This window comes from Liolophura sinensis, chromosome 1 (genome assembly GCF_032854445.1).
Source record: "Liolophura sinensis isolate JHLJ2023 chromosome 1, CUHK_Ljap_v2, whole genome shotgun sequence".
NCBI lineage: Eukaryota > Metazoa > Mollusca > Polyplacophora > Chitonida > Chitonidae > Liolophura > Liolophura sinensis.
The window spans coordinates 68,333,824-68,355,414 of NC_088295.1; the positions used below are offsets into that span (position 1 = coordinate 68,333,824).

The following is a 21,591-nucleotide window of genomic DNA, read 5'->3' on the forward strand; positions in this document are numbered from 1 at the left end:
TTTGAGAACCATCTATTTGCCGGAATAACATGATTGTTGAGAATAGTATAGCCATCATACAACCAAAAAAGTAAATGTAATGGTATGTTTAGAAACCATCTCCAGAAGAAGTACAAAAGAAATACATAAGAAAACCGGTCTGCTTTTTGTTTAGGACAGCAGATGTAGGATTTTCTATATGCACCAAAGGGAAAAAAACACGCAAGTGAAAGTCCTGCATGGTTCATTTTATTAATAACCCGAATTTTTTTCCAAAACAAGTTATTATTGTCTAATAAGTTGAATATAAGTAGTTAGAAAATATGCATAGAATTAATGTGAAGTATAAAAATGAAATATAGTAAGAGATAAGGAAGAGACATATCAAGTTTTGGTAAGGCCTGCACAAAACATACCTGTCCGGGTACATAATAAGATGTCGAAATTAATGTAGATAGTTACATTATAGCAATCCTTTGAATTAATTTGAAGTTGAAAACTTAATAATTAAAAAACTAGGTTTGTGATGAAGAGACATCACAAATGGTTATGACGTTAGGAAAACCTTTAAAATGTTTTAGGAAAATTGTACTTCAAATGAATATGGCTAAAAGTATGTGCTTGTGGCCACTATAATCCACACCGGGTTATACATGTATGAGCATTTGAAGTCTTGAAAAAACAAATACACAATATTTATTACGTGAGTAAAAGATACGAATTCGTAAAAACCGGCTTGCACTGGGCAAAAACAGGGTCACCAACAAATATAAAAACAATTTTTCCCTAAACCCGATAGATATTTTTGGAACTAGAAGCTAAGAATTAAGTGCCATGAATGACACACTTCTTGTCTGATGAAAATTCAACTTGGCAATTACATTTTGAAATGCATAAGCAGAGAAGCAAAACATAAAACTATACTTTGACAAACACATATACTTCGAGTTACAGTGCAGCTAGAAAACAATTAAACATTTCTTATAGTGTACAAGTATGTTTTTTTCTGTGTACTCAATGAACAGACCAATTCAGATCCTGTTGTTTCTTTGAAGTTTACAAATCTCAGGACACATCTCAGTACACTAGTACATCCGATTGTACTTGTACTGATTTTTTTCCTCGGCTTCATTCATCGCCGGAGGTGGAAAATACTCTGCATTCTGAGGGAATTGGGGCCCTGCTATGTACTGGGGTCCTTCAGCGTATTGATGTCCAGTCGTAGTCACGGTAACCTGGCTTGCTGGGTATTGTGTCATCATGACAACTTGAGGTGTCCGCTGAAAAAAAAAATAATAATAGAAACCCGTCAGCGACCTGCGGATGGTCGTGGGTTTCCTCCGGGCTCTGTCCGGTTTCCTCCCACCATAATGCTGGCTGCCGTCATATAAGTGGAATATTCTAGAGTACGGCGTAAAACACTAATCAAATAAATGAACAACCCGATAACTCTCTGAATCTCTACAGAGAGTTATCGGGTTGTTCATTTATTGATTTGTGTTTACGCCGTACTCAAGAATATTTCACTTATACGACGGCGGACAGCATTATGTTGGGAGGAAACCCACGACTATCCGTAGGTTGCTGAGAGACCTTCCCACATATGCCCGGATCTTAAATTGAAACAATGTATAGCATGCAAGAGTGTACGTGGTAGGTTGGTACAAGTGTTTGAGGACAACTCACCTGTTCACTGCAATAGGAGAGTATATTAATATGTAACTATGCATGTCATATGAGAGTCTGTACGTGGGAGGTTGCACGGGTGTTTAGGGGACAACTCAGCTGTCTACAGCAGCAGAAGTGTGTATTAATATGTAACCTGGTATGCCATACGAGAGTCTGTACGTGGGAGGTTGCACGGGTGTTTAGGGGACAACTCAGCTGTCCACAGCAGTAGAAGTGTGTATTAATATGTAACCTGGTATGCCATATGAGAGTCTGTACGTGGGAGGTTGCACGGGTGTTTAGGGGACAACTCAGCTGTCCACAGCAGTAGAAGTGTGTATTAATATGTAACCAGGTATGGCTTATGAGAGTCTGTACGTGGGAGGTTGCACGGGTGTTTAGGGGACAACTCAGCTGTCCACAGCAGTACAAGTGTGTATTAATATGTAACCTGGTATGCCATACGAGAGTCTGTACGTGGGAGGTTGCACGGGTGTTTAGGGGGCAACTCAGTTGTCCACAGCAGTAGAAGTGCGTATTAATATGTAACCAGGTATGCCATACGAGAGTCTGTACGTGGGAGGTTGCATGGGTGTTTAGGGGACAACTCAGCTGTCTACAGCAGCAGAAGTGTATTAATATGTAACCAGGTATGCCATACGAGAGTCTGTACGTGGGAGTTTGGTTTGGGACAACTCACCTCTCCACAGCAGCAGGACGCACAACTGATGATAGAGCCACACAGACAGAGGATCCAGCCTAACACCAACATCGTGCTCACACCGTATCCAAGGTGCACCAGTTTGCTGAGGTCACTACAATCCCGGATCCCTATCGGAGACGTGGTGTCACTCATACCGGTGCTGGAAAACAATTTAGTATGACAATAATATATTGGATTCAAAGCACTGAGAAAGCGCATACATTTGTAATCAAGAAAATACAAGTACATCCTTCATCTACTTCATGCAGTCTTAAGACCATTATCACCCATGCAATAATCACAAGCATAGAATTACTTAGGGCATATCTGTTTTTAAGGATGTTTCATGTAATTTTTTCAGGATACACTAAATAAAAAAATCGCCATGCAACCTTACGACATGCCAGGAACTTACTTGGAGATCACTCGTCTGGGATTTTAAGCATTGGTATACCTCTTAGTAAGGCAGGAAGTGATAATTTGTATTGCGCCGGGCAAAACGCAACAATTGCTTTTAAAAAACATGCCAGCCATCTACGCCTTACCATTTTACCTCCGCAGACGGTTCAGGGATTCTTTTTTGAAGCTTTTTTTTACGATGGGCTCAACTCCTAAAAACCTTATAACCATTATTCAAAATGTAACAATGTTGATTATGACATAAAACACTAAATGAATAAGTAAATTGTAAAATCACCTGCAGACACACATGCCGTTGCTCGTGTAGCAGTCCATCCCTCCTACATCCGCCATTGCTATTAGAAACACCACACCAACCAGGAAGAAAATGCCCGAGACGATACAGGCGATGATGCAAGAGGCCATGTAAAACCCGTACTGAAAAAGCGTTCAAAGAACAGAAAAGTCAATAACTTTTGCCTAATAACACCCATAAAACCCACCTGCAGCAAATATGCGAAAAATGCTTGAGTATGGCGTTAAACAAAGCTCAAGTGATCAACATTTTGTATCTTAATCTGTTTTCCCACGATAACAGAAGCATCAGGTGTTAAAATAGTCCATTCCGAGCAGACTTATGATGTATCTTGAAATGAAGAATTGAATAGAGCATTATGTTGGTGACTGAATTTGTCAGCACTTCACAGAAAGCCAACTGTCCAGGGCAGAATATGTGGTATTGGTTACAGTATTTTCATAGAAATTTTCAAATGTTTGAAAAAAATTACTTTAGTGTAGAGTTTAATAAATGAAGTAGGAACAGAGCCGACATATATATATATATATATATATATATATATATATATATATATATATATATATATTGCAAAAACACGCATCATTAGTTCCTGTAAATGAAAGCCTGTAGCTGTTGAGAGGGGAGTGAAGCTGAATTTGTTCCAGTGTGACTTTGTATTTTCTATCAATTTTGAAGACACATGGATGAAAACAAATCCTCATACTAAACACATCCATAGTGGTATGAACACGAATGGGGCGATTTAGTATTCTGTCGTCTCAAAATTAGTGAGGCAAAGTATTCTAAACAATAGTTACGTCTCCAGTCTTTCCACAATAGATCTCTGAGCGTTGGACGAGTGTGAAAGCAACCGCGACAAGCAATTATTGTTCATACATCCACGCCCTGTGCATGGTTCTGCACCTTATCATACGAGGCCAACAGGTGGCGCTGTCGCTAGACAGACGCGTGATTGTCCCCGTTTGCACGTGACTGCAAAAATTCCCACTCCACATTTAAGAAAAAGTCTGATGTGAACAGAATGGTGTCCTTTTCCAGTTTCCCAGAAACCTGGGTGTATCAGTCTGTGTCCCCTCAGTGAATACATATTGTCACAATTATTCTTAATTAGTAAACGTCAAGTCTGACCTGGCCTGGTTTCCCATCATTGTATTTATTACTTGGGTAAAAATAAAGAGGACCCTATTTGAGAGGTTGGAATGCACACTCGTCCGTGTTTGACACCGTAGTTGTATTTGAGGGAACGCTGCGGTAATAAGGCCCAAATTAAAATATATGTTACGCGACCGACCCTTCAAAAAGACCGAAATTTTTTTTTTGTGTGTGTATTTTTGCAGATGCCAATTTTTTTTTATTTTATTTGATTTAATTACTTGTTTTTTTGTCTTTTTTTGGTGGCCAATCGTTTGAAATGTCACTCCGTTTACACGTGACGGGCGCTCTTTGGAGATATCTTGATAGATCGAGACATGCCTACCTGTGAAGCGTTTTCACCCGTATCCATTTGGATACCTGTAGTATAGTGTCGCCATATTTTTTCATCACTTTACTGAGGTGATGACCAGTGTCACTGTATTTCAATTGAGAGTCAAGATTTGAAGATAATTACTCATTTTATGAAACAATCATTGCAAAATGTTCAAGGAAATCTTGTGAACATCGCAGCTGTCTTACGACGGCAAAATATGGAATTCTCCGTCATCCAATTCTTTTCGCTACGCTATACCTTCAAAAGCACACCAAATTTCGCGAAAATGAATTGGTGAGAATTGTGGTTCTAGTTATAACTGGCGTGAAATGTTTACAAACACTGACGAAACGTGGACACATGCCTATGCTTTCAGGCACAAGTTGCTCAAGCTAGCCGTAGCCACTCATGTAGATCCCCTAGTTTATTTTTTGTGAATTAAAATAATTCAGTCATGGACTGGTATAATCAGGGTGACAAACTGAGACTTTACCACATCATAATATCTGCCGTAACATGATCTAAACGCAGGATCCTTCTTTAAACCTTAAAAGTTTCCTTATTTCTTATATATATGTTGGCATTTAGTACGGTAGAGGTAAACAATAACCTGGCAATATCGAGTTCATATGTACAGGTGACAGAAAATTGCACACTCACAGCAACCGCATTGCGCTGAGCGCCAGCAATGACACCGATGCACCCAGGGATGACGTACTACAAAGAGAAAGACGTATACTTAGTCACAGATGTATATATATATATATATATATCTATATATATATATATATATATATATATATATATACTTTAGAAATTAAATAATCAATAAATAATCAAACCATCGGCTGAAAATGTTATTTAGATCCTATATTACACAACCGAGTCTATCTACTCCGTTCGCACTTTAATTATAAGCTTTTAATTTATAGATACAGGTCAGGGATTTCATTCTCCCTTACTGGCTGGGTTATCCTCACTGAACAGGAAAATCACAATACAGATTACATGTATATAGCAAAGAGTAACTTTTAAGACAATTATCTCATTTCCAGATGTGTTTATATTACAGGAGCTTTGTGACACACTGAATTCAATACATATATATCCTTCTGAGGCAGGTGTCACACAATAAAGGCACGTTTGACTACTTTATTTCTTTAAATCAACTCAAAAGTCAACCGCGTCTATTTAAATATCACCATACTGTACAACGGTATTGGACATACTAGATTTAAAATTTATCTTCGAGAAGGATAAAAAGATAAAAGGAGAAACAGCTTATAAGGCCACCTTCTATAGGGACAGTCTATTTGGAACAGTGATAGTCCATAAGAAGAGAAACAGGCTGTATGACCAGGAATATCATACTGGAACAAGAACAAAGGGATAGGCCGCAGCAGCAGGGACAGTCTATTTGGAACAGTGATAGTCCATAAGAAGAGAAACAGGGCTGTATGACCAGAAATATCATACTGGAACATGAACGAAGGGATAGGCCGTAGCAGCAGGGACAGTCTATTTGGAACAGTGATAGTCCATAAGAATAGAAACAGGCTGTATGACCAGGAATATCATACTGGAACACGAACGAAGGGATAGGCCGCAGCAGCAGGGACAGTCTATTTGGAACAGTGATAGTCCATAAGAAGAGAAACAGGCTGTATGACCAGGAATATCAAACTGGAACACGAACAAAGGGATAGGCCGCAGCAGCAGGGACAGTCTATTTGGAACAGTGACAGTTCATAAGAAGAGAAACAGGGCTGTATGACCAGGAATATCATACTGGAACACGAACAAAGGGATAGGCCGCAGCAGCAGGGACAGTCTATTTGGAACAGTGATAGTCCATAAGAAGAGAAACAGGCTGTATGACCAGAAATATCATACTGGAACATGAACGAAGGGATAGGCCGAAGCAGCAGGGACAGTCTATTTGGAACAGTGATAGTCCATAAGAAGAGAAACAGGCTGTATGACCAGGAATATCATACTGGAACACGAACAAAGGGATAGGCCGCAGCAGCAGGGACAGCTTATGTAGGAACAGGAGAGAGCTGCAGGGGAACAGCAACATCCTATTGGAACATGTTATAAGACAAAGAACAGGCTAGAGAGAATGAGCGGGTTAGAGGAAAAAGAAAAGATTAGAGGAAAAAGAAAAGGTTAGAGGAAAAAGAACATCATGCTGGAATAATAACATACTATAGAAATGAAGTGATCTACTGAGTCTGTAAGGTCATTGCTGTGTCGACTTACTGGGAGAGCGTAAATCCACCAGTGGTTTAATTTCGGCTCTTCAATCGGCTGGTTCAGGTTTTCGCGAGCCAGCTGGTAGTAGATATCGAACAGCACCTTGCTCAGCGCGAACACCACAACTCCTGTAAATACACAAGAACGGAACGGTGAGTATAGACATCAAACAGCACTTTGATCAGAGCTAACACCGCAGATCATGTATGCCTAAATACACATGAACGGAACGGTAAGTAAAGACAGCACCCTGACCAGGGGGAACACCACAACTCCTGTAATGGTAAGTATAGACACCCAACAGCGCCTTGGTCTGGGTGAACATCACAACTCATGTAGGCCTATGAGCACAAGAACATAAGAGTGAGTGAGTGAGTGCTTAGGATATAACGTCGTACAATTTTTTAAACATACGACGACGAAGTCCTTATAGTGTATGTACGTGTATTGTTCCTCCTCGTTGCAGGACGGATTTCCACCGCTCCTTTATCTAGTGCTGCTCCACTGAGACGACTCACCGAAGGCATGCAAGCCGCCCCACCAAAAGCCATTATACTGATACTGGTCAACCAGTCGTTGCACTATCCTTAATGCTGAACGCCAATCGAGGAACAACTTCCTCTTTTAAGGTCTTAGGTGTGATACGATGCACGCCTGACCCTGGATCTACCTCCCTCGGACCGGGCGCTCTTCCAACTGAGCCATCAGGGTCCGCTAAGAACACAAGAATATAGACACCAAACAGCAATGACAGAATACGCTAATTGGTATCTGGCCTCGTTATGACCGTTATGACCGTTAGACATTTTGCAACATGTTTGCATTTAAAATCTGAATAGTACAACGTCGTGGTCCACACTTAATTAATAGCTAATGTTGGATAAAGCAATTTACTTCTACCCTGATGCATATTTTAAAATTTTTCTTTCTGAGATTCAAGTGGGTTGACTAACAGGGTACTCTTGAGTCTCCATTTTAAGGTGCCCAGATCAGTTTTGGATGAAAATCGCCCCGCAGTGTACGGTGTCTTTCGTGCATGCATGCCATTGATTCAGCTTTTAGTTTGACTCTTAGCTTGCAGACTCCCCGGCTTTTATTGGTTCCGTGCTCTTGGTGACCCTAAGCGGTCGACGACGATTGTGTGACCGTTTCACAGCCTTACGATCACTGAAAACCTCTTGTCTTCCACCAATATGATGTGCATATCTGTACGTCACCTGTGAGAAAGTTTGTCAGTGGCCTGCCACAGACCGGTTGTTTATGCCGGTTTTCCTCCACCTATGAAACTGAACGCCATCATAGAGCCCATAAGTGAAGACATTTATAAGCAACAATCAAAATAATTAAAAAAACTTACTTTAATAACTGACTTTTAACGGTTATGGGTACTACGCGCATTTGATAATACCAGCCAGCTGCAATAAATATCAACTGAAAAAAATCGTCTCAAGCCGCAAACAGCTGCACTGGTTAAGTGACAGATACGGCTGCATTTAAGCTGAGTGAAACGTAGATAGGACAACTTTCTACACGGGAGTGACTTCTAGAATATTTTTTTGTAAATTTTATTTATGTACATACATCAGGTTGCAAAGACTTAAGGATAATAAAGAAAGTATTTAACAAATACTGTAAAAGAGGCTAAACTACTTGGAAATCAAAAATTTCATTGGATATAAAAATGCGTTATAACTAATCAATTATTGTTTGGATAAAAGGCCTTTTCACGTCTGAAATGACCGATTAATTGTTAGATCCAAAACTCAAAGTCAGCAGTAACTATATTCTCATGTCATACGTTATGGACACTTCTTAACAAGGTACAGAGACCACTCGTCTGCAGTTCACTCGCGATAATGTTATTCAAAAGATACTAGTAACACTGTTTACATTATAACAAGTCATATTCGGTGGAGCTTTATCTGCAACGTGTCCAACTCATGCTGGCTACCTCTCCGGTCGTAAGTGGGAAGGTCTGCAATGTAACTTGCGGATGATTGTGGGTTTTCCATGGGTTCTGCCCGATTTCTTCCCACCGAAATGCTGGCCGCCATCGTATAAGCGAACTATTCTTTGATTTATTTATTTGATTAGATTTTTTTATTTGATTGGTGTTTTAATTGGTGTACTCAAGAATATTTCACTTATACGACGGCGGCCAGCATTATGATGGGAAATCAAATAAATAAGTAAATAATGTCCAATATTAAATAATGAGGGTGCATTATATACACCTAAATATGGCATTTTTAAAGCTATACACTACATCCATGGCCACAGAGTGAGTTACATATGTGAGGGTGAAAAACACATACGATCTGTAATGGATAATATGTCGTTTATTTTCAAGTTAGAAATTTAATGAGATACTGGTGGTGACTTTGCTGATCGAAATTCGAAAGCAGTGTTTAAGAAAAGCTATGAGGTGCATGAGGCATCCCTGGGCTAAATGTTGTTCGACTTGCAGTCTAGATGTGTTTGCTCATGGCGTTTTTTATGCCGTACTCGAACAGCAACCAGTTTTATTTGATACTATAGTCTATTTCGTTTAGCCAGTCGCCTGTATTCAACTGTCAGTAAAAGCAGACATACTCGCTACCAAAATTGCTTTTAGTCAGTGACACGTGAGAACACAAACTCTATACATTGATATGTTGAACGTCCACATTATTACACAGAAAATGCAGTTACAATATTTCTTTCATTCATAATGTTAAACTCCAAAAGCTTAGTTTCCACACCAAGAACTCATTGCCTCGGGTGACGTCATAATTATTCAAAAGCGAGCTGCATGCTGGACAATGGACGTGGAGAGTAATTTGTTTACAACGGCTGCACCAACTAGCGGTTAGAACAAACTCCACGCAGTAACACAGCCTACACGACGGTCTCTGCGAAAGGACCACATCACTTTAATTTCTTAACATCCATCTGTCAATCTATACTGCCGTGAAATCATACACTTTAAGAGACAAAATAAAATTCATTTACTAAGGTTATATTATACTAAAAAGTGTAAACAATTTGAAAAATGGCAGTGCCAGTGACACTGCTTACAGTTGACGGCAGTTTAGGTAACTGGTGTCGCCCTCCGTCAAAATATGTTGAACTCCGCCCTATATCCAGCATGTCACTATTTTTTTAAATATTTCTAAAGTCACCCGAGGCTTTGAGAAGGTACCCTTGATACAATAAATTGCTCGACTTCCCAGGTCTTATATGTTCATATAAAGACTTAGCCCCGGGAGACTCCAACTCCTTTTCTTATATTGGTCCGGGGGTGTTGGAGTCTCGACGCTAACAGTTCTATATTCGTACTCAACGAAGGTCTAGGCCGATTTTCTTTGTTATCGAACAAGTCTCATGCAAATAAAAGACACCAGCCTAAAGATCCGCTTTCCGCCACCATATATCCCTACTCGCTTTAGAATAGATTTATTATAGCCATGAAAGCTTCCACTGTACATGCTCCTCGGCCGTGGAATAAAAACTTAAAGTTTTCGGCGTTGTTTGCCTTGCCCTACATTCACAGAGGAGGAAAGGAAAGAGAAGTTCTCTGGTGACTACATTCTGGTGGTTTACCCCGGGCACTCCGGTTTCCTCAACCCATAAAACTGACGGCCATCGTATAATTCCACAGTACTGCTTTAAATGACAATAAAATACATCAACAGACTATAGTGAACTTACACTGGCGGTTATGATTTCAGTGTTTTTATACGTGTTACTTTGTGTTTTTGTAAGGGAAAAAAAGCTTCAAATATTTTTTTACATTTACGAGACTTAAAATATGTATGAAAATATTTTCTTCAGTTTCATATTTTTCAACAATGGTATACAAGAAGTTAGCTGTAAAAGACATATCTTATTTTCAACAACTACCATTTGATAACATTCTTACTTTCTTCTGCAAGCAAATAGTAAGTATGTATGTATGTATGTATGCTGGAGGTTTTACATCGTAGTTCACACTTTTTCAGTTATATTTATTTATTTATTTATTTGATTGGTGTTTTAAGCCGTACTCAAGAATATTTCACTTATACGACGGCGGTCAGCATTATGATGGGTGGAAACCGGGCACAGCCCGGGGGAAACCCACGACCATCCGCAGGTTGCTGTCAGACCTTCCCACTTACGGCCGGAGAGGAAGCCAGCATGAGCTGGACTTGAACTCACAGCGACCACATTGGTGAGAGGCTCCTGGGTCATTACGCTGCGTTAGCGCGCTAACCGACTGAGCCACGGAGGCCCCCTTTTCAGCTATATGACGACTAGAAGTCAACACGTGTGTAGCAAACAAATAGTCAAAAATCCATCTGAAAAAATAATATGTGACGCCATACCATTTAAATTGCAAGAGTAGCACTGAAAGCGGAATATACGTGACACTGCATTACTTGAAGTATATGTGTAGTTCTTAAACTGATATGTGACGTCACAACACTTGGAGTGCTCGTGTAGAACTGATAAAAAATATGCGACCTCACATCACTTGCTATGCACGTGTAGAACTGAAAAAATATGCGACGTCGTATCATGCGCTTGTACTGCTCGTGTAGCACTGAAAAAAGATATGTGACGTCACATCACTTGGAATGCAGTATTGAAAAAGATGCTTGACGTCGGGGACGTCATATCACTTGAAAAGGGCGTATAGTACCTAAGAAATGGATTCATTCACTGCCTATACGCTGTGATAACTGCAGTAAGAAAGGAAGTGTCCATTGTTTTGGGACAAGGCCGCAGAAAGTGTCCACTGTTTTTGGCTTAGGCCGCAGCCCGAGTCCTAAAGCAATGAACATTTCCTTTTCTCTGCAGTTTTCCCAGCGTATAGGCAGTGAACTAAGCCATTATTTCTATTCTAACATGCACACCCTTCACATGTAGTCTACACTAATTTCAGTTTTTATTCCCTTTCGATTTTCACACTGATACCCATTCACCCATCGATCGCCCCATTGAACAGTTCTCTATAAAGAACTACATCGTGCATATGTCGAAAACAAAGGAGAATATCGCATTTCGCATGTGATGTGATTTCGCTCGGTAGTGTTGAGATTTGGAAATAAAACTAAGAGGAGATCGACAGACGGCTATCATGAACGGGACATTTACCTAACAAGGTGGCATGCGCTACGCAAGAAGCTAAGGCAGTCAGCAGTAGTGAGTAGACTCAGTAAACTGTCTACACATACACCGGTAGGAGGATGTTACCAGATGCGGACTCGCACCTAGCTGAACTGCTTTGTGACGTACACTGACTACATGTGGCCCGGGATGAAGGCCTGCAGGCTTGGATATTTATTTATTTATTTGATTGGTGTTTTAAGCCGTACTCAAGAATATTCCACTTATACGACGGCATTATGGTGGGTGGAAACCGGGCACAGCCCGGGGGAAACCCACGACCATCCGCAGGTTGCTGTCAGACCTTCCCACTTACGGCCGGAGAGGAAGCCAGCATGAGCTGGACTTGAACTCACAGCGACCGCATTGGTGAGAGACTCCTGGGTCGTTACGCTGCGCTAGCGCACTAACTAACTGAGCCACGGAGGCCACTGGCTTGGATATTCCGACCCTTACTTGACCGTCACCAGATATGGGAAAAAAGGGTGTTTCATTTGGGCGACAGATTTGACGTTTTTGACTTGACATGATCGTCAAAATTTAGATGGAAAATTAAAATCAATTAACATGTGTACGTAGAATTTTGCTGTTGCTTTTCGTTGTTTATACTTCGTAGTTGCTAAGTGCACATAGATCTGTTAGCCAGTGTAAGTAATCCGCCCTCAAGTTGAACATCTTGACCTACATATAGTTTGTTTCATACGTTTAAACTGTATGTGGTACCAACACATCCTCTCTGCGGCTGGAATACCCCTGCTGAATGCTATGACGTTACTCTTCGACAACAGTGTTCGGTCGCATGAAAAGATTCACTGTATACATGGTCCGATATGTGCAGCCGACGTCTCTGTGTAGTCTGCATTTGCTAAATGTGGTACAATGAAAAATACATGTGACGTCACATTACTTAGAGTGTACGTAGGTCTTTCAAGATGGCCTTCGTTGCCAAGGGTAAGTTAATTTTGGCTAACCAACATCATGGAAACGGTTTGTTTTGATCGAACTCAGAAAAGCGAGACAAGAGTCTAACAAAACACAATCGGTTACTATGTGCATCAGCACGATGCTGGGGCCAGCAACACTGTCTCGGGACATAGGCCTACATCTTACTTTTTTACAGACGAACATGTAGGCTACAAGTAGCTCATGTGAACATTTCTATATATTCATGAATGGGATGAAGGCTGTCGCTTAGTATTGTAGTTTTACTGTGATTGCAGGTGAAATGTACATATACGGCAGCACGTATATATCAAACACAGAAGCACCTATATCAAACACAGAAGCACGTATAACAAACACCGCTGCCCAGCGAAAAATAATATAGGCCTATGTACTATAATAGCATACCAACTCCGGCGTATGGGGTAACATATGTTATCACTATACCTTTATATATGTATATGTGCACGTATTTACTTTGTTTAGAGCCCTGTCGTCTCATTTAATGCAGGAACCCATCTATTTATTTATTTATTAGTATAACGCGTTACTATATAGTTTCACTTACCGGTATATGAAAACTTATCGTTTGAGCCAGATTTTCATATCAAAGTAAAATTTCTGCATGAAAGTTGGACATTTTTTTCTATATATCGTAATTTCTGCCACCGATAAGCGACAATCAAGACTGGATGCTATAAAAACGTTCCACCCGCCATACTCCCAACACGGTGGCTCTAATCATGTAATAAGCCGATACCGTCTGATTTGCTCTGGAGCAAGCTCGTCCTTGTCTTACATTTTGTCTCAGATTGTTTTCACTGTATATGTTATATTTCCTGCAACGTACAAAAATACAAATAAAAAGGTCTATATTCCTGTTTTCTTAGTTTTGTTTACAGGTCAAATATTCAAAATCGAAAATATTTTTAAGGTTATACCATTTAAGAAGTATATCGATATATAGTATATCATGATGCTAGCCAGACACCCGTCCACCCGTCCAACTGGACGGGCAATCCAGCCAAAAGGGGTATTTTGGACGGGCAAAATTTTGAATCAACATTTTTTTGGGGGGGTTAAAAACAAAATAAATATATTTAAGATCGTTCCATCGAAACATACGTGAGGTTGTGTTGTTGTTGTTGTCTGCATTGGCGCTCGTAATCAGTGACAAAATCATCTGCAAATGACCAAGTAAGGATATGGATCCGAACTACTTTCGTCAAAATACGATATTTTAAGGTACAATAATAGTAAAGTTCGCGGGTTAATTTTGAGGAGGGCTTCAGACTCGCGCTCTGTACACAGTGCCGACCGGAAAGGATCGGGAAAACCCGAAGATTGACGATTGGGATTGCAACTGCGTCGTCCGAGAACTTTTTCTTTCACACGTGCTCATTAAATTGTCAGTTTGTGCGATCGGTTTTTACTAGTTGTAGGCATGTCGGAAGGGAAAATTACGGACTTTTTTCGGTCAAAAGAAATAGCAAATCCCAGTAGCAGCAGTAGCCATGTCGATGTCAGCAGCGAGAGTGACGGCGATGAAGAAATTGTAGACGACCCACGAGACAGGAGTCCCATTAAGCGCGCGACAGGCACGGCGAGTCCCAGCCCACAGCCCAGTACACTGTTTCAAAGTGTATTAACATTATATGTATGTATACTAGATTGTGAATATTTTTCTATTAGTTTATTTCTACCTACTGTGACTTAGCTGCTCAAATCGTATGGTGATTGGTGACACTACTCTTTTTAGTGAGTGACAGTCACAGATTCAGTGGTGATAATTTTGCCTGTTCTCAGTCTCAGTTGTAAGAGCTATGTATACTGTATTCTGATTTGGTTCCGTTGCATTTTAATGTGACGTAGTGTAACTGTGAGTGACATGCACCTGCTGTGCCAAATTACCATGCATTTTGATTGTTTTCCTTTTATATGCATTTTTGTGTATTTTATTGTTCACAGTTTATTTATTTCTACCTCCTGATTCACAGCATTCACACTTGAACTGTCAGAACTGCTGTGCCAAATTGCCATTGTTTTCCTTGCATCTGTATTGAATTGTGTATTTTACAGTTCAATTTGTTTTTCTACCTCCTGTTTCACACTTGGTTGTCCAAAGCATAACAGATTGTAACCTTACATAGTTTAATATAAAATTTATGTACTCTTTTTAGTGATTCGCACTCAGTGTCAGTCATTGGTGGGAAAAGTGTGATATATTGGGTGCCCCTAAAAACTGTCAATTTCTTGGGTCCAATAGTAATACATTATTTCCAGTGATATAATGGCAATTAAAGCTATTAAAAGGTCTTGATTTTCAATGATACAGTGGCGATAAAATGTCTCCGGCGGCAGACCCCCTGCTTATTTACGGGGGCCTCAAGTGGCGGCCCCCAAACCCCCTACCTTTTGGACGCCCTATTTTCAGATCCTGGCTAATGCCCTGTAGTATATACATGTATGTCGTTCTCCAATCTATATAGACACGGGTAGGTAGGGGTATCTACAGCGTGAAAAGTTTGTGGAAAACGGAAACTATGTATAGCCGTCACACAGGGACTTTTCGGTCTTTGTCACTGTACTATATAACGGCCTTAAAACTCATGTTATCGTTATTAGTTAGGATATGTAAACCGGTATGGCAATATAATGCCAATTGTGCACAAAACCCCTGTTAATGTGCTCTGCACGTAGATCGCATACGCTGTCAAATGTTATATGCCATTACCTATATATGTATATAAAGAAGACAATTGAACTAGGATATACATGAGTGCGCATGCATGAAATGACGGAATGCCTGTCCGCATAAAATACTTGTCTAGGTAACTGGTTTTACCAAGTTGCTTCTTAAGTGCACACACTGGGCGGATTTTACATGAACCGTCGCCCGCTGCTGAATTGCCGACATCAGTGTCAGTCATGTCCTGACGACCAGTCGAGCTGACGGACCTACAAACTGTGAGGGCAGGTGTACACACTGGGGGGCTTTCACATAAGTTGTCGTTGTCTGTCACACAGCTGTGTTGCCGACGTGAACGCATTTACAGGTTTTGTCATACAATATAATTCGGCTAGCCCTGTCAGGTTTACCCCTTTATTATGTTTTGCAATTGAGGACGGTAAACAGGTGGAAAATCAATTGTAATACTTTAAAAATCTAGGTAATGTGATAATGTCATGTTTTGTCATGCCGCGTACAATATAATTCGGCTAGCCCTGTCAGGTTTACCCCTTTATTATGTTTTGCAATTGAGGACGGTAAACAGGTGGAAAATCAATTGTAATACTTTAAAAATCTAGGTAATGTGATAAACGTTGCACTGACCATATATACACAACACAGTTTCCTTCACGGCGATGATTCAAAATGGCAAATACAATTGTCAAAACAGAAAGAACTCAAAATAAGATGAAACATGTACACCAATAATTTACTTTTACCTTTCTTTAGTTGCAAATTATTAACATATAACATCCCTTTTAAACATATGCATTAATAAGACTGATATTTCATGAATCGAAATAATTTGGGCTGTTCTAATAGAAAATATTCGAGTGGATTGCGCCGATGTATTATTTTTCTTTCTAAAAAAATCTCTGATTTAGCCCCTTAACCTCGATCACGCACTAAAATATGGCTCACCTTTAACATTCGTGTCAACATAGCTTGTTCTACAGCTTTGAACTTCATTCAGAAAAAAAAGGACAACCCGGATGTCGACAGTTGAGGGCTGGTACCTTACATATTCGCGTTAACAATAAACATGACACGTAGACACTTTACAGGATGTAATTAACAACACAGGCATTAACAGGATGCAATGAACACCTCAGATACCGGACATCTTGTATCTAACACCTGAATCTTTTCAATCAAGGAGAAACAACTTCAAATATATGTACGCTACATATACATAAACGATACACACAAAGGACAAAGCAAGTGAGACCAAAACCTTGTTTGTATAGATCAATTCTCAAGTCAATATTTGAAGATAATGAACACCTGTGATTCATAGGTTGGATTTATTTCAGTGCCCAGAGTAATATGTGTAGTGCTGACCGATAATTCAAGCTCATGAGGAATGGTGGGTGACTAACGCCGGTTTCTCGATAACAATTTTTTCATACTCTACGCTGAGCGTCAAGCGTGGCGACAACAAGTACCACTTCGAAGTCTTTGTATTTAACATCACAAAAATAGAAATCTTTGCTTTTTAATAGTGAAATAGGATAATTTATCAATGGATTTATATATTTGGTTCAGTGTTGTCTCTTTTCACACCCATAAATTATTAAGCAGTTTGGTGACTGCTGACCTATGTTAGAACATAGTGGGGAAATTGTCACAGGAATATATGGCCACCTGTGTTCACGTCTAGGGAATCAACTAAGAAGAACCAACCCTATATGTAGGACGACGTCACACACCACTACCCTAGGCCACCATGTATAGGCGGTTCACTATATAAAACGCACTTTAATGCACGTTGCAAGAAAATTTTTAACTTTAAAAAACGCCAACATTTTCGAGAAATATTAGGACAATCCTGTGACTACACATTTCTTAAATCGTTAATTTGTAATTAACGGCAATTTTTAAATCATTTACGCATTTAATTATTGTTAAACGCCAGACTCAAGAACTGTTAATTTCAGATGGAATAACGCTCAAATCTACTTGTTACACATTCAAGTGAGTCTATCCGAAAGGACCTGTCCATTCACAGACAAGTCTACTTTCTGTTAATGGATTTAGTGTATTGTATATCGCAGAGGTCAGGCTAGAAGCCGGAAACAACTTGTCAACAAGCGCAGCATACGCTTGGAGCTTTCTGACCTAGAAACAGCCACTGCTCGGAAACTGCTTCAACCCCATAATATTGCGAAAGCCAGGTTCTTGTGCGGGTGCACTGGAGTGTTTCTATGCAGCAATACACGGTATATATTTTCAGTATTGTACATCTTGTGAACTTCCTACCTGAGTAAATGTCACACAGCCCGAGGCATCTATATATATATATATATATATATATATATATATATATATACATATATATATATATATATATATATACCCTAATTTTTCAACCGCCACTGCAACCAATAATTTGAAATACATGTATTCTGAGAGAACAAGGAGGTGTGAAGAAATAATTTGCACAGTAGTATGAAGCTTGCATCTTTAATGAACTAAACAACTCATTTTTAGCGTCATTTTCATAATAATTGTATGTATAACTTCCACTGATAAAAATTCTTTAACGGTTGAAAAGGTTGAAGATTTACAGTAGTAGTGTTTCGCACTGTAAATGTACTTGTATTAAAAACTTTCCCCCGCCTATATCATAGCTGTTTTTCTATTGTAAACATGTTCTCCCTCCGATGTTTTCTTCGTGATATACTTTTATAAGACGACTGACGGGCGCCTGATAAATTTTAGGCGTGCGGACAGGGCGTTCACAAGTCAGGGAGGCTAAAAAGAGGTCCGTCTCAGCGACCTAGATTGAAGTCAGGCAGGAGCTTTGTGTATTGCTGAGTCAGAAACAACATATTTATCAACTCCACAGACTGCAATGTGGTCAAGACACATAGTGCTTACCTACAAGTATCTTCAGGATTGAAAACACTAAAGTTGCGTTTCTCTGTCCTCGTGTAGCCTTCATTGTCTTGCTGGGTTATAGCACTGTCACTTACATCAGATCTTCTCAACAACTTTGCTTGCCTTCGTGTGCGCCTCTCAGCTCCGTCTGGCTTTCGGTCGATGGCGTAACATCAGCTAAGAGATTCTATTGGCTGTATCGTCACGTGACCACGAAGTTTTCGTATGCTCCTCTCTTTTTATACTTTGTGTGTGTGTGTGTGTGTGTGTGTATGTATGTGTGTGTATGGTCTTTTTAACTACACTTTCAGTCCACAACCCAAATGGCCTACACGTCCTCAGTGTTAATACAATGCTGTGTTAAAAGTTAACTGCTCCCTTTCAGCTTTACAAACAAATAAATATATGGCTACTGGCTTCACCTATATGCTATTTTATAAAGTTGTAGAAGTGTTTTTTGTGAAAATTACGGAACCGCGGAAGGGACACAATTCGCTCTTTTCCCTTTTATTATCCTTTTTTTTCACTTTTGTGAAAATGCTAGGAAATTAATTTCTCCCAACATTCTCAACTAATCAAAATGCTGATTTTTGAAATAATGGCTCCTCATTGGCTACTAGGATGCGGGATATCGATATTCCCGTTTTAGCGGGAATTCCTTATTTTATTTCTATTTTTGTCTGGTAGGAAAAAGTCCACGGTGTAAATTATTTTAACGGGGCGGGGAAGCGTCATCTTCGGGAGCGGTAGATCCAGGGTCAATCCTGGGTCGAGTCACACCTAAGACTTTAAAAGAAAAAGTTGTAACTTCCTCGCTTGGCGTTAAGCATGAAGGGGATAGTGCAACGACTGGTATAATGGTATAATATCAGTATAATGGCTCGGGCGGGGCGGCTTATTTGCCTTTTCGGTAAGGATATTTTTTTGAGACAAGTTATTTTCAGGGACGAAATTCGAGTTCATAGCCAACGAAAAAGCTTTTATATTATCTGCATTTTAATTAGTTGTCTAGGGGGAGGGGGGGGGGGCTTTTTCCGTTAGAATTTTTTCACGGTCTTCAAACTTGTCGTCTGTATTCGCCTCTCTGTAAAGTCATTCATGTAATATAGTCACTATTAAAATTGCCTTTAGTCAATGGGACGTAACACCTCAAGCTCTACGACCGCCCCGGATAGCACAGTTGGTAGAGCGTCCGCCTCGGGAGCGGTAGATTCAGGATCAATCCTGGTTCGAGTCACACCTGAGACTTTAAAGGAGGAAGTTGTAACTTCCTTGCTTGGCCTTCAGCATGAAGGGGATAGTACAACGACTGGTTGACCCGTATCAGTGTAATGGCTCTGGCGGGGCGGCTTACTTGCCTTCGGTGAGTCGTCTCAGTGAAGCAGCACTAGATAAAAGAGGGGTGGAAATCCGTCCTGCGACAAGGAGGCACATTACATACACCCTAAGGATTCCTTCCTCGTCATTTGATTGAAAAATGGTTGAGTACGACGTTAAACCAAAGCACTCACTCACTCACTCAAGCTCTACGCACTGATATGTTTGTCGTCCACATTATTGCAAGGAAAATGCGGTTATAATACTTTTGATAATTCATATAATGTTAAACTTCATTAGTTTATTTAGGTGAGACCCAAATTATTCACAAACAACTGGCATATGCCGGATGATGAGTCCAGTGTCTTTTGAGGGAGAGCGACACCAGTTACCTATAATGTGATAGACATTACTCTAAATGCTATTCCTAATGCTGCCGTGTTTCTAATTATTTTAGTATAATATAACCTTAATAAATGAAATATATTTTACCTCTGTTAGCTATCTGATCCCACATGACTCTCAACACTCAAGTAAATGACTCTCCACACTCATTGCCCTTGCTGGTTCCTTCCTTTTGACGTCAGGTGGCGCTAGTGGCTTCGTCCGTGGCATACTCCTTACAGCTCATGCTTTCTTGATGCTCGCTTTACATCACTGCCAGCACTAGAAACGCTTGATCTTTGGAGCCTGAGCGACGCATTTTGTTAGAGTCATGTTACACACATTTTCGATGAAGACAATGGATGTGTATTATTAGAAACAAAGGTTAGAAAAAGACACCACTTCCTTCCTCATCGACATTTGTTTACAAATTTTGCTAGTGGTGACAATGATGTTAAGCGAACGTAGAGAGCGCCACATTCTAGGTTCAGTTCGGATTTAAAATGCACACCTTTTCCCTCGCCGTTACTTCTTGACTTTCATGTTTCAGTTTTCTGTAAGAATAAAAATATCTATATACATCAAAGCTTTCATTACTGTTTCTCAAGGTCCAGGTATCAGCAGGAATTTGAAACTCGTTCTTTTGAAGTAAGTCATAAATATTATAGTCACATTTGAAATCAAGAGGTGGACGGGCTCTCCACATTGCGCATCCCGAGACATTTCTGCGGGGGTGGGTGGGGGAGGTGGGTAATCTCGGTCTGGTCTCTTTCTGAGCATGTCGAAAGAGGTGACAGCTGGTTGTATAGTAAGGACAAAGCTGATGTTCCTCACAACCGAAATGTTCGACAAGATACTGACTTTAACAGCGTCAACTGTGGTGATATGAGACATAGGTAGTGTATGTAACAGCTTAACGCCAATTCGTTGTTCCAAGAATATCACCGTGGCGTTAAGCTGTTACATATACATTCATTGACGTTTTTGATCATTGACACTCTTTGATCACGCACGATTTAGAGCATCGCCGTTAAAATAAATTATGGATTCAGCTCTGCCTAGAAGTACACAGATGCCTGTTAATGAAGCCAAGTCAAAGGCGCTGAAAAGAATTGAGAAAAGAGTTGAATTTTGATTCACCATTACCAGTGAAAAGTTTTGTTTCTGCCAAAGCAAAACCAGCCAACGTTATAGGTGAACAAGGTTTATCTGGTGAAACTGAAGTAAAATACACACTTAACCCTGATGCACTGCCATATATCCCAGACATTCCAAGAAATATGGCATATGCAAAAAGACCAGATATTTCCAAGACAGACAAGACAACATGGGCATATTTGACACTCCCGTCACATCAACTCAATATGACAGACAAATGGAGAACACTGCCTTTCCAGCCAATCAAGATTTAGTTC

The 21,591-nt window shown here is 40.0% G+C and overlaps 1 protein-coding gene across 1 annotated transcript; it reads right to left on the minus strand.

Annotated features, from left to right (window-relative positions):
- Positions 1-206: 206 nt before the first annotated feature.
- LOC135482198 (uncharacterized) lies at positions 207-18,629 on the minus strand. Its single transcript, XM_064762070.1, has 6 exons — positions 18,476-18,629; positions 6,799-6,920; positions 5,197-5,253; positions 3,048-3,187; positions 2,348-2,510; positions 207-1,259 (listed from the first exon to the last, which is right to left on the minus strand). Exons 1-6 carry the CDS (start codon positions 18,537-18,539, stop codon positions 1,065-1,067), a joined length of 741 nt encoding a protein of 246 aa, XP_064618140.1. The 5' UTR covers positions 18,540-18,629; the 3' UTR covers positions 207-1,064.
- Positions 18,630-21,591: the final 2,962 nt, after the last annotated feature.